The sequence below is a fragment of the Panulirus ornatus genome, chromosome 29, assembly GCF_036320965.1.
Source record: "Panulirus ornatus isolate Po-2019 chromosome 29, ASM3632096v1, whole genome shotgun sequence".
Taxonomy (NCBI): Eukaryota; Metazoa; Arthropoda; class Malacostraca; order Decapoda; family Palinuridae; genus Panulirus; species Panulirus ornatus.
Window position 1 is genome coordinate 14,403,858 of NC_092252.1, and position 14,416 is coordinate 14,418,273.

The 14,416-nt window shown below is 37.0% G+C and overlaps 1 protein-coding gene across 3 annotated transcripts in view; it reads right to left on the minus strand.

The window, feature by feature from the left end:
* Window positions 1–893: 893 nt before the first annotated feature.
* Window positions 894–14,416, minus strand: part of tho2 (THO complex subunit 2-like protein) — a 201,030-nt gene continuing 187,507 nt past the window's right edge. For 2 of the 3 annotated variants that reach the window (XM_071679275.1, XM_071679276.1), the window contains exons 29-30: window positions 10,248–10,367; window positions 894–5,295 (exon numbers count right to left, since the gene is read on the minus strand). In XM_071679275.1, coding sequence (XP_071535376.1) covers window positions 5,164–5,295; window positions 10,248–10,367 — 252 coding nt within the window. In that variant the 3' untranslated portion in view covers window positions 894–5,163. The remainder of the gene's footprint in view (window positions 5,296–10,247; window positions 10,368–14,416) is intronic. The other variant, XM_071679277.1, reaches the window with a different exon arrangement.

Genomic DNA, 14,416 nt, shown 5'->3' on the forward strand with positions numbered 1-14,416 from the left:
TTACACTCTATCACATATTCCCACCACTCCTGTTTCAGTAGTGCTACTCCTTCCCTTGCACTTGTCCTCTCATTAACCCCTGAATTTACTCCCAAGACATTCCCAAACCACTCTTCCCCTTTACCCTTGAGCTTCATTTCACTCAGAGCCAAAACATCCAAGTTCCTTTCCTCAAACATGCTACCTATCTCTCCTTTTTTCTCATCTTGGTTACATCCACACACATTTACACACCCCAATCTGAGCCTTCAAGGAGGATGAGTACTCCCCACAGGACTCCTTCTTCTGTTTCCCCATTTAGAAAGTTAAAATACAAGGAGGGGAGGGTTTCTATTACCCTGCTCCCATCCCCTTTAGTCGCCTTCTATGACACGCGAGGAATGCGTGGGAAGTATTCTTTCTCCCCTATCCCCTATTAAGAGGTGTATATAATAAATATATATATGTCAGTAATTTTCATCACATCATCCACTGACATTTTAAATAACTAATGAAGCAATGTACTGATATAATCATGTAATATCCACAATGCACAACACTGAACACTAAATACTAATGAAAGCAAAACAATTATCTCGTAATCATACAATAATTCATCACACAGTGGTCCATACAGAACTTCCTCTTGGATACAACACATTTCAAAATAGTGTGCTTATCCACTTCCTGCCCATATGCTACCTCATTCTTTTCTTGTAACTGTACATGTAATTTTCATCTAAACAACAGCACAACAATCATCAGTACAATAATGTACTGATATTCTTATATTTACCATACTTCATGGTACAGTATATATTCATTATAATCTGGATGTATAGAAATTTCATATTCACTGTATCAAATTCAAAAAAGGATATAAAAAAGTTGAGAATAAAAAAAAGGTCCACAGATATTCTTGGTTGCTCTTTTATATGAATAGTAATGTAAAACTGAAGACTGAGATCTTTGACTGAATATCTAGAAGTTTAATCCATTACAAAAATATTTCTCTGACATTATGGAGTTTTATCCTTGTAAATATTTGTTGATATTGTGGTCTTTCAATTCTACCAATTACCTTTACAACCTTGACTATTAATCAGAAAACATTTTGAAACTATGATGATAAGGATTCTGGTAAAGTTGAAAAAGTGTTCATACACTAAAGAAACTACAGTCAACATTAGAAACTATTTCTAAAAAAAATTAGGCCTTGTGAAGTTAGATTTACCTTTCATATTAGATCAGTAAGTCCTGAGCTAGCAGCGAAGGTTAACTACCATACGTCTGCCGAATTCATATTCACATCATTTTCAAACTCAATAAAGGAAAAAATAATTTATAGTAATCAATAAACATCTTATAATGTATAAACTACCAAGAATATTAAATAAAAAATCATATCTGTAATTAACAAAAATAAAGTACATCCTACAGCTTTTGAAAAATATTTTACTGGTACCCTGCTTGACATAAAATAAATGATCAAATATATCAAGTATGTCAATCTTGCATCCATCAGTACTTTCTTTACTACATACTCAGGGACAGAGAGTAACAACATTACAATTCAAAACTATTCCTTTATGTAAAACTATCAAACCTGATGACAACATAGAGAGAATTCATTATGACTTTATGTACAATGTTTTGTTCCACAATATGAAATTATGATCAAAATCACTGATATCAACCTCAGGTTATGCATCTGACAAAATACAAAATAACATACATTGAAGGAGAACCATAGTTGAGAGAAAAAGTCTTAGTAGACTGAACACCCACAAACATTTTGTATGTGAACTGAGCACCCACCTGCATGTGTATCATAAATCCACCAACATACCATATGTGGACCGAACAACTATAAACAATGTGTTGGCCTAATACCTACATGTATGATGCATATGCCTGAACATACAAACATATGGCTTACGTCAATTTGACGTGCACATACATAATAAATGTTGGTTGAATAGCACACAAATGATGTATGTTAACAAAAAATCAACACACAAACAGTGCATACATACTGAATATCCAAACACAGTGAATGCTGTGGAATGAACATCTAAACAAGTGGCATATGGGGACTCTATATCCCAACGTTTGAGTGTAAGAGAGATACCCCACAAGATGCTAGACTGCTAACATAGCAATTTTATGATTGAATTTTGTCCTTTGCCTTTAATTACTATTAGGAAGTAGGCAATGCACATCTGCAATGAACCTAACTGCCATATATTTCCCAGGTTACTGAAACTTGCACCAATATCAGCTTTACCTTCTTCCTTACAGATAAGTTGAATTATTCTGCTTTATCAAAACTGCCAAAATAACATCCTAAAATTCTTATACAAAGGACATCAAATCATTACTATCAACTCTGTAAAGAAAAAGAGAGATTTTGTTAAATAAAAAAATATCATGTTTATACATGTTTACATGCACAAATTCCATATCCATCTGATAATCATAGTCATATACTTCAGCCTAAATAATGTAGGTTAGTTACAAAATTTTCAAAATATATTAACCCACAGGAAGTATATAAAGACTGATTAAAACTTTCTAAACAAAGATATGTTGAAAACAATAACTAAACTTGAAACTATGGCCAGACTTCAAGCTGTGTGAAAAACTGACATTATAATATAAAGAGCAAAAAAAGCTACAAAAGATTTATCTATATAACTGTATTTCAGAGGTTACTTCATAACAGGGAATAGCACTATAAAGTGACTGCCTGAATTTTGCTCAATATGTATGAGTGTATTATGGCTTTGATGCATTACACATGACAGCTAAAGACTGGATGTGAATGAATTACGTCTTTTTTGTCTGTTTTCCTGGCATTACTTCACTGAAGAATGGGGTGGCGATACTGTTTCCTGTGGAGTGGGGAGTCGCCAGGAATGGAAGAGGGCAAGCAAGAAAAGATATGGATAGGTGAATATATGTATATGTCTGTGTATGTCTGTGTATGTATATGTATGTATATGGGTATTAATGTGTGTGTATATATATTTATCTATTTTATTTATTTTACTTTGTTGCTGTCTCCCGCGTTAGCGAGGTAGCGCAAGGAAATAGACGAAAGAATGGCCCAACCCACCCACATACACATGTATATACATACACGTCCACACTCGCAAATATACATACCTATACATCTCAACGTATACATATACATACAGACACAGACATATACATATATACATGTGTACATAATTCATACTGTCTGCCTTTATTCATTCCCATCACCACCCTGCCACACATGAAATAACACCCCGTCCCCCCTCATGTGCGCAAGGTAGCACTAGGAAAAGACAACAAAGGCCACATTCGTTCACACTCAGTCTCTAGCTGTCATGTAATAATGCACCGAAACCACAGCTACCTTTCCACATCCAGGCCCTACAGAACTTTCCATGGTTTACCCCAGACGTTTCACATGCCCTGGTTCAATCCATCGGCAGCACGTTGACCCCGGCATACCACATCGTTCCAATTAACTCTATTCCTTGCATGCCTTTCACCCTCCTGCATGTTCAGGCCCCAATCACTCAAAACCTTTTTCACTCCATCTTTCCACCTCCAATTTGGTCTCCCATTTCTCCTTGTTCCCTCCACCTCTGACACATATATCCTCTTTGTCAATCTTTCCTCACTCATTCTCTCCATGTGACCAAACCATTTCAATACACCCTCTTCTGCTCTCTCAACCACACTCTTTTTATTACCACACATCTCTCTTTGTCTTTCATTACTTACTCGATCAAACCACCTCACACCACATATTGTCCTCAAACATCTCATTTCCAGAACATTCACCCTCCTCCGCACAACTCTATCTATAGCCCACGCCTCGCAACCATATAACATTATTGGAACCACTATTCATTCCTTCAAACATACCCATTTTTGCTTTCCAAGATAATGCTCTCGACTTCCACACATTTTTCAAGGCTCCCAGAACTTTCGCCCCCTCCCCCACCCTATGATTCACTTCCACTTCCATGGTTCCATTCGCTCTGTGTGTGTGTGTGTGTGTGTGTGTGTGTGTGTGTGTGTGTGTGTGTCAGTATTTTCTCACTCATTCTCTCTGTCCAAACTATTTTAACATGTCCTCTTCTGCTTTCTCAGCCAAACTCTTTTTATATCTGAACATCTCTCTCACCCTTTCATTACCTACTCAATCAAACCACCTCACACCACATACCCCTCCGCGTACATGTGTGTATGTGTGTGTGTGCACGCGCGTGTGTTTCATACTTCATTACCGTTTCCTGCATTCGCAAGGTAGTGCCAGGAACAGATGAAGAAAGGTCACATCCATTGTCTAGCTCTCGTGTGCAATGCACTGAAACCTGCCTTATATCCACAACCAGGCCCCACAGACCTTTCACTGGTTTCCCCCCAGCTGTATCACATGCCCTGATTTAGTCTAGGGCTCTACCTCGCTGATGCAGGGGGTGGCAATGCTGGTTCCTGTGGGGTGGGGTGGCACTGGGAATGGATGATGGCGAGTAAGTATGAATGTGAACATGTGTATGTATGTATATGTATGTGTATGCATATGTGGGTATGTATATTTATTGATAAAGACAAAGTATCTGAATTCACTTCCTTTTTTTGGTTAAATGACAGTTTCATAATATCAGTGAGTATTTATGTATCACTTTATCATAAATACTGATTTTATGAATATATTATTAAAAAAAGTAGTAAATTCACATGCTTTGTTTTTTTTGTTTTTTTTTCTTTTTTTGCTTTGTCGCTGTCTCCCGCGTTTGCGAGGTAGCTTTGTTTTTATCAATGATATTCTCCATGCACACACACACTCTGTCTTTCTCTCTCACTACCAAGAATACAGTATTTAGTCCTGTCACTTTGTCCTGTTAGCAAATCAAATGGATTGTGCTGCTATCAAAATTGTCCGACCTCAAATGAATCTAACTTCAAAACTAATAACCTCTGAGACATGATCCAATAGCCTAATTTCCATAATGACCCAAAGTTTCAATCTTAAATATCATCTCTGGCAGAAATATAAAGAATACAAGACAAAATTTCATTGAGGTGATTTATATGCTTCATTTTCATAATCAATATTCTGCTGCTTTAAGGGTATTTTAGGGTATTCTTCTACTGCTATCTCCTTGAATGTTTTGAGGGTATTCAGTTCTTCCGCTTGTGTCTACTTGAGTGTTTTTCATAGTCTCGCTCATAGTCACGTTCAAAATCATAGTCTCGATGGTCTTTTGCACGACTCTCATTGACATATCTATCATGATACTCTTCGCTGTCAGCCTGAAAGGAAAAGAAAAATTATGGAAAACTGAACACAATATGCAACAGTTTTCAAGAGGAAATACATATAATAATATTCAATGCAAAAAAACACTGGTTCAACATTATACTCTCATGCTTGAAACATATGCTGAGATAAAACACACACACAAAACCATGGACATAACCATAAATGATCATTTGCATTCAATCTACATTCTAGGGTAATAATACCTGCATCATGGTCTACTCTACAACTCTGGTATGATAAATCAACTGGATATTTAAACAAAGTCAGGAAAAATTAACTCATGTGACAATGGCTGCCATTTTACATAGGATCATCAGATGGTGAGGGCTGCTATTTAAAGGTCAGAGCACCCTGACCTATATGAAGCTCGTGGTCCTACTGAAGTCTCTCCATGTGTGCTAAAGGAATGTAAGGGGGCACTTATGAGGCTCCTTGAAATACTGTTCAATATAGAGGAGAGAAAGAATGGAATCCACAGAGCTCCTGTATATCATAGATGGCAACTAAGGGGCTGGAAATCCTCCCCTCCTGTAATACTTTCCAAAAGAAGGAGCAAAGAAAAGAACAAGATTAGGTTTTTTTTCCTCTAAGACTTAGTCACCTGTTCTGGATGCTACTTTGCTACTGCTGGAAACAGTGAATGAGCAGAAAGAAAGAATATTGATAGATGAAGGTATAGTGCCAAAGTAGCAGAAGAGGGCAAATTTCAAGCACATATCAAAAAAAAAGTGGCTTGGATTCAGCAGAGAACTGTGAATAAAGTTTAATCTACAAAACATTAAAAAAGATATTTAGAAAGCAAACTGATGACTACTTGCACATGAGAAACTACTTAACTGGGAAACAATGTGGACTCAAGCGTAAAGAGGTCATGCATTACATATCTCTTAGACTTTTGCGATAGGGTGAGCTCTGTTTTAGATTGAAGAGGTGGAAGGGTAGACTGTACATTCCTAAACTGCCAGAAGGATTCTGACAATGTACCAACTGTACCACACTGTAGACTGATGAAGACATTGGGTTTAAAACCATGGACAGATCTGACAATGTACCAACTGTACCACACTGTAGACTGATGAAGACATTGGATTTAAAACCATGGACAGAGGGCAGACTCCTTCACAGAACACATCACTACTTTAGTAGGAGGAAGAAAAGGGCACCTGTAGGAGGAACATTCTTAAAATGGGCAGGAGTCACCAACAGCATGCCTAAGTAAAGTAATGTGGATGGGTTATAGTGAAAGCAGGCCTTGATATGGTTATCAGCTAGAAAGACACAAGCTGCAGGAATGTGTGTGACACACTTAGGAGCTGTCACTGTCTCTAACCTGCCACCAAAGTCCCACCTGAAGAGAATAGTTAAGAACACCAACTGTCTACTAGCAATCATTTGTATAGTGTCTAAGTTCATGGATAATGAAATATTCAGACAACTGTACACACCATATATAAGGCCAAAACTAGAATATGCTTCCCATGTTTCATTACCACATCTAAAGAAACAAAATAATTTAAAAAAGAAGGTACTACAGTGTAACAACAATGGTACAATAATTAAGAGGTGAGTTACAGAGAAAGGATAATTGCTTCAAATTTGCTCACCTTGGAGGAGAGAAAAATGAGGGGTGACCTGATCATGACCCTTAAGTTTTTTAAATACAGTGATAATGCAGACAGTGAACAGTTCCTAAAGAGCTGTAAGGATTGCACAACCAGAGGATATAATGTGAAATTAAGCAAGAAACTGGTAAAAAAAAGATGTGATGAAGTAATTTTATAATATAAGAATGGTAGAATGGAATGAAATGACTGAAGACATGGGCATGCAGACAACACAGAGAAATTCAAGAAGTTATAAGATAGATATTGCTTATGAGATGAAACCCCAAGAGTGTAGAATTCCTCTGTACAACACAAATAGAGTAATTAGAGGGCTCAGTCTTGGGCCCACTGCTCTTCTGCTTTTCTAGGTATCTGACTTGGTATAAGGCTTGTCTCTGCTTCCAGTACCATCATAATTATAACCAACATTTTCTACTTATTCTGATTCATAAAAACTCTTTGGATGATTGTATATTATTGACTGTTAAAGCCCTGGCAACCCTAGAGGGTCAACTAAAAGCCATAAGCCGTTTATGTTATCTGTCTCACCTCCCACCCTTTAGATGACACTCATGAATTATCTATAAAGATTCCTTGATTTATAAGAAATATGCAAAGAAAATAACATTTACTAAAATTCAATATTAGGGAACGCAAACCAACATACAAAAATTCTCTAGTTACAGAAAATTTAATGAATGTGGGGAAAAATCATATTCTGTTGCTGGGTGACTGTGTAACGGTATCCAAATTTCAATTAGCATGAATCCATTAAAGTAAACCAAACAACATCCACTCTTCAGTTAGCTCAACACAGCCTCACCAATGGTGATTTCACTAGTGGCATACCCAAAAGTAGGTGGAGTTTGGTAACAAATATCATATACACCAAACAGCAGAAATAATAAAACATCACCATTACAGTGAATTTGTTAAGATGCTTATGACCGCTGATATGTAAATGTTTATGATAATTATCAAACTGTAACACTATTTTTGGTCTTACAGGAAACAGTTTCCTTTTACATAGCTTTGTTCATAAGTGACTGCTCTATAATATAATATCAAAGAGCAAATGTCACAACATCACCTTTGAAAAGTGAGTTTGTTGCGATGCAAGCTACTTCAACTTTTCTTGTTTCTTTTTCTTTCTTTTATACTTATTTGCAATTTCCCATATTAGTGTGGTAGCATCAGGAAGAAGCAAAGAAAAGACCTCATTCTCTAGCTGTCATGTATATATAATGCACCAAAACGGCAGCCATCTATCCAAATTCAGGCCCGACAGACCTCTCTGTGGTTTCTTCCAGCTGCTTCATATGCTCTGGTTCAGAATACTGACAACACATCACCACCTGTACACCAAGCTGCTTCAGTTCACTCTATCCCATGCTCACATTTCACCTTCCTGCATGTTCAGGCCCTAAGCACTAAAAACGTTTTTCACTCCAATTTGGTCTCCCTCTCTCCTTTTGACACATATCTTCTTTGTAAACTTCTCCACATGTCCAAACCATTTCTGCAAACCCTTCTCAATTATTTCACCCACACTCTTCTTATTATGACACCTCTCTCTTGCTGACAAACACTTCATTTCCACACACACACCCATACATTCTCATCTGTCGCCCAAGACACATGAATATCAATGGGACTACTATAACTGCAAACTTACACAGCATCACCCTCCCAGAGAGAGACTTCTCTTTCTGCAAAATCCTAGACAATCCCAGAATCTTCACCACCACATCCACCCTATGACTCACCACTTCCATGGCTCCATTTGCTGCCATGTCCACTCCCAGGTATCTAAAACACCTTTCTTTCCCCATGTGTTCTCCATTCAAACTCACGCCCTAATTAATTCGCCTGTCTCTCTGCACTGCTAAACCTATTAACCATGCTTTTATTCACATTTGGTCTTAACTAAATGACACCTCTGGATCTATGGAAGTGGTGGGAACAAAGAAAAGGGGAAAACCAAAGAGGTAGAAATATGGAGTAAAAGATTCTTTGACTGATCAAGGCCTAAACATGCAAGAAAGTGTAAGGCATGCAAGGAGCATTGTGAATTGGAATAATGTAGAATACAAGGGGTAAAGTGTTGTCAATGGACTTAACCACGGCATATGAAGCGGTCAGGGGGAAAACAGGTCTATGGGGACTAGGTGTGGATGGGGGCTATAGTTTTGCTGCAATCCACATGACAACTAAAGTGGATGTTAGAGAATTAGGAAATTTCTTCATCTGTTCTTTGTGCGTCCGTGCTAACATGGGAAAAAGATTTTTTCTTTTCAGACTTATTTACTGTTTCTCACATTAGCAATGTAGCTCATGCTATTGTGCACATCACTAAATATCATCTGATTTACCTATGAATTGGTAACAGTTTGTGAAACAGATACAATGCTCTAAATTACATCAAGAAGAGAATGTGGTACAGTATACTGATGGTGTGCTATATTGTTTTGAGTATATTCCATACATATGGGTTAGATGGGATATTTTTGGTCACAAACAATTTGTGAATCAGAGAGTACTGAGTAAAGTACATTAATGTGGACCAAGACCTCCCTGTCATATCCCTAAGCTATGCCAATGCTTGGCTGCCACATTTTAATTTGCATGGATGGCTCATGAACAGTATTTTTATTCATATATCTCAAAATACTGGGGCAATTCTGAAAGTTTCTATACATAAAAATGAGTAAAAAATGTGTATAATAACTGACCACCAGTGACTATAAAATCATGGAACAATCAATAATGAATAAATATGTGTAAAAAGATAAAAAACTGATAACTATCCTAAATGTTTACACACCAGTAATAGTGTGCACCTGCACAAGCTTACTTGAAATGGTGGCTATAAAATCATTATTTGGTGTATATAATATTACAAAGCATTCACATACAAAAATACATGAAAAATTACAATGTAAGACCAAAAAGTGTATAAATTAACAGATATCATAAACATCTGCCTGCAGCTGAAGACTTGACTGAACAGGCCTTGTTCACCTTGGAAGCACTGGGATGGCTCACAGCCTTGAGTGCCGAAGTGCTAAATTCACATAAATGTCAGTGGTCACACTGAAAAGTACAACATAAAGGTTTGTACTAAAAGGACAGTCCCTATGGTCATACGGACTCCACAGTATGAACACACTTTACCTAAACATACAAGGATGATCCTACATGTGTAGTTTTGTAAAAGAACAGTAATCATTCTATGAACATTCTTTCATCTTATTTTAAGAAGTCTATGAGTCTATGGATGCTTTGTACTCTTATGAAAATATGGCAAATGGTCTTTTCATTACAAGTTATGTACTCACCCTATGTTGCTGGTGTCTGTGTTTGTAGTCATCATCTGACCTCCCATTGGACTTTATTCTCTCTTCACCACCCTTTTTACGCTTTATTTCTGCCTCTACTACCTCGTCTTGAGGACGGTCCTGAAGACAGCATGTTTAATTAGCACCTTTTCCTGGACTTTAATTTTCCCTAATTCAACTTTTCATTAAAGGTTAATGGCTATTCAGTACTGTCTAACATCCACACATGCAAAAAATGAGTAATGGATCAAACATTTATTCTCTTAATGTATCATCATTAAGTAAGTTTCTCATCTCATGGGAGAATCATGGGCAAATAGCCTCTCAGTTCCCTGATGAATGTCCATAACCAATGTCCATTAAGTCAAAGTACAACTATTTACTTCCAAAATAAGCAATTCTCACCAGTCATACAAAAAATATTTTCACTGCATCTAATCAGAAATCATTCCCCTAGCATCTTCATCTGGGATATCTTTACCCCAATCATTTCTCTCACTATCTATTCCTCTATTCTATAGTCTGCCTCTTCTTCCACCTGCAACTATACTAATAATCATCTTCTTGACTAATTTCAAAAACCTCATTTTGAAGGCAACAGTCTACGCTGAAATCTTGCATAGTAAATTGGTCATAACTATGTAAAAAAAAATTACAAAAATATGAAACACTTATTAAATCACTAAAATGTAATCACAAAATATCTATGTGATTATGAAAAGTTCCAAAAGGATTAAACAAAGCTTTTAGAAGTTTAAAGTAGTGACATAACTACCTATCTTATTTTAATGGGCATTAAGATAGTGAGGTAGGGCTATTGCTTAATCACGGTTTGGAGTGTCTGACATATATATTCTAATATTTGAAGTCTGCTTCGTTTTTGCCCACATCCACTACTGAAAAGTTATTAGGATATAGTTTACAAATTATATGATGAAAAAGTTATCATATAATAGAGTGGGGAAAACCAGTAATGAGATATATTGTTCCAATGGACTGATTAAGCACTTCATCAATTACAACTTTGAAGTTCATGGTGACTATCAAAATAACTTAAATTATTTCTATGTTCAATTACCATTAACAGATTGACTCCTGGTAATGGATTTTGGTGAATCTGAATGGCACTTGTGTCATATAATGAGGTTGACTGAAGCACATAAATTGATTCTGTATATTACATGAAGTGCTTGATGATCATCATTTTGAATAAAGCTGTTTCATTATTACATGCAGCATACAATGGCTTTCACAAAATGATGGGGTTACAATCTAAGCGATCTATCACTTTAGCAGAAAGCAGCTGTATGAGTGAGTGAAACCCATTTTATAAATGGGTGACACCCTGGACTAAAATTTTCCCAATCTAATTCTCAGTATGACTATACCTGTGAAATCTAAGTTTAGCATCAATATACTGCATTCTAACATGAAGTAAATTAAACTTTCTAATTTAGGATCTGTTGACATTTCAACAGTAAATCAAAAGATACTTAAATGATTCTTACTCAGAATACTGGTTGTATAGGAATGAGTGATGGAGTGGGATGGGGTGGAATGAATGGATCATTAAATCTTCTAAAGTAAGTTCATCCATTTCAGCATGTGATATTTCTGTTTCAATATGTATCTGGACATTAAAATACCTACTTTCATCTTTTCAAGTCATGTAGCTCTCACTGTTTTGGCCATTAACAATACGAAAACTTGGTGTCCCCTAAAATGTGAATGTCAGTGGTTATATTATGATAAGACTTTAATGCTATTCTGCTTTAATGTTATAAAAGTAATTTTAACTAGAAAGCTTTCCAATAACTTAAATATTTCACTAATAATTGAAAAGAAGCAGTGAAAAGTTTTTATCGAGGATGTAAGGCATGTGTACGTGTAGGAAGAGAGGAAAGTGATTGGTTCTCAGTGAATGTAGGTTTGCGGCAGGGGTGTGTGATGTCTCCATGGTTGTTTAATTTGTTTATGGATGGGGTTGTTAGGGAGGTAAATGCAAGAGTCTTGGAAAGAGGGGCAAGTATGAGGTCTGTTGGGGATGAGAGAGCTTGGGAAGTGAGTCAGTTGTTGTTCGCTGATGATACAGCGCTGGTGGCGGATTCATGTGAGAAACTGCAGAAGCTGGTGACGGAGTTTGGTAAAGTGTGTGGAAGAAGAAAGTTAAGAGTAAATGTGAATAAGAGCAAGGTTATTAGGTACAGTAGGGTTGAGGGTCAAGTCAATTGGGAGGTGAGTTTGAATGGAGAAAAACTGGAGGAAGTGAAGTGTTTTAGATATCTGGGAGTGGATCTGTCAGCGGATGGAACCATGGAAGCGGAAGTGGATCATAGGGTGGGGGAGGGGGGCGAAAATTTTGGGAGCCTTGAAAAATGTGTGGAAGTCGAGAACATTATCCCGGAAAGCAAAAATGGGTATGTTTGAAGGAATAGTGGTTCCAACAATGTTGTATGGTTGCGAGGCATGGGCTATGGATAGAGTTGTGCGCAGGAGGATGGATGTGCTGGAAATGAGATGTTTGAGGACAATGTGTGGTGTGAGGTGGTTTGATCGAGTAAGTAACGTAAGGGTAAGAGAGATGTGTGGAAATAAAAAGAGCGTGGTTGAGAGAGCAGAAGAGGGTGTTTTGAAATGGTTTGGGCACATGGAGAGAATGAGTGAGGAAAGATTGACCAAGAGGATATATGTGTCGGAGGTGGAGGGAACGAGGAGAAGAGGGAGACCAAAGTGGAGGTGGAAAGATGGAGTGAAAAGGATTTTGTGTGATCGGGGCCTGAACATGCAGGAGGGTGAAAGGAGGGCAAGGAATAGAGTGAATTGGAGCGATGTGGTATACAGGGGTTGACGTGCTGTCAGTGGATTGAATCAAGGCATGTGAAGCGTCCGGGGTAAACCATGGAAAGCTGTGTAGGTATGTATATTTGCGTGTGTGGACGTGTGTATGTACATGTGTATGGGGAGGGTTGGGCCATTTCTTTCGTCTGTTTCCTTGCGCTACCTCGCAAACGCGGGAGACAGCGACAAAGTATTAAAAAAAAAAAAAAAAAAAAAAAAAAAAAAAAAAAAAAAAAAAATTGAAAAGAACATAAAAAAAATACATACATATTTCTTTAAATGTCGCTATTGCAAAATTTAAGTATCGTTCTACAAATTTCTACCATAATTCTCTGATGTCACTCGCAAAATCTCACTCTGTAAGTTATTGTTCTGTAGGGACCCCCCCTGTAATCATAATGAGTTTTTTTTTATTAAAGTTGATGTCATTTTGAGGTTACATAATGAGTTTTTTTTTATTAAAGTTGATGTCATTTTGAGGTTACATGTATGTCATTTCCATTACTGACACGGCAAAATGCACGATCTACTATGGCTGACAAAACACCGAATAAAACCCTATGCTAGAGTTACCCTCTACCAGTAACCAGTTAAGATTGAGGCAAAAAAGCTAAGATACGGCACTGAAGTTCACCAGTTATGGAGACACTTTTTCCGCATCCATCCCCTTGGGACTGTTCTCATAGGAAATGGGCATCAGAGACACAAACATATGTACAAACTGACAAAAGAAATGATTCTAAAATTCCTCAATCAAAATAAAGGACATCAATAACCTTACAAGGGAAATTTGATATAAGTAAACATTCTGATGCTTGCATATGTGTTGTCAACATTAGTAAGGTACACTCATTTCCAGGAACAACACAAAGGACTGATGTTACAAATTTTGATGAAATAATGAATTTCTAAAAACTGCTGCTGCTTCACCTTAGATTCAACTGATTAGAAAAATAGTGGTTTAAAGACTAATATGGAACAATTACCAGGTAGATTATTTGGCTGGAGGATTATTGTCTACACTGGAGACCAGTGAGGGTTCTCTTGATCATGGATAAAACAACAGGTTTATTTGAAGGTATGAAGAAAGATTCTGGAGAAAATTCAACAACAGAGACTTTTGTTTACACTAGTTTTACTTCTGTCATGAGTTATTATCTAATCATCAGGAGAGGCTTTTGGCAGTTTTTATAAAAAAAAAAGTTTCTGATCTGTCTGAGAATGCAACCTGAATCCACTTTTGATCAAATGATCAACATAATTTTACCTGAAGCTGTGTCTTCCAGGAATGCGTCGATGAAGTTAAATGAAAACTTCATGTCAAGAGAGTG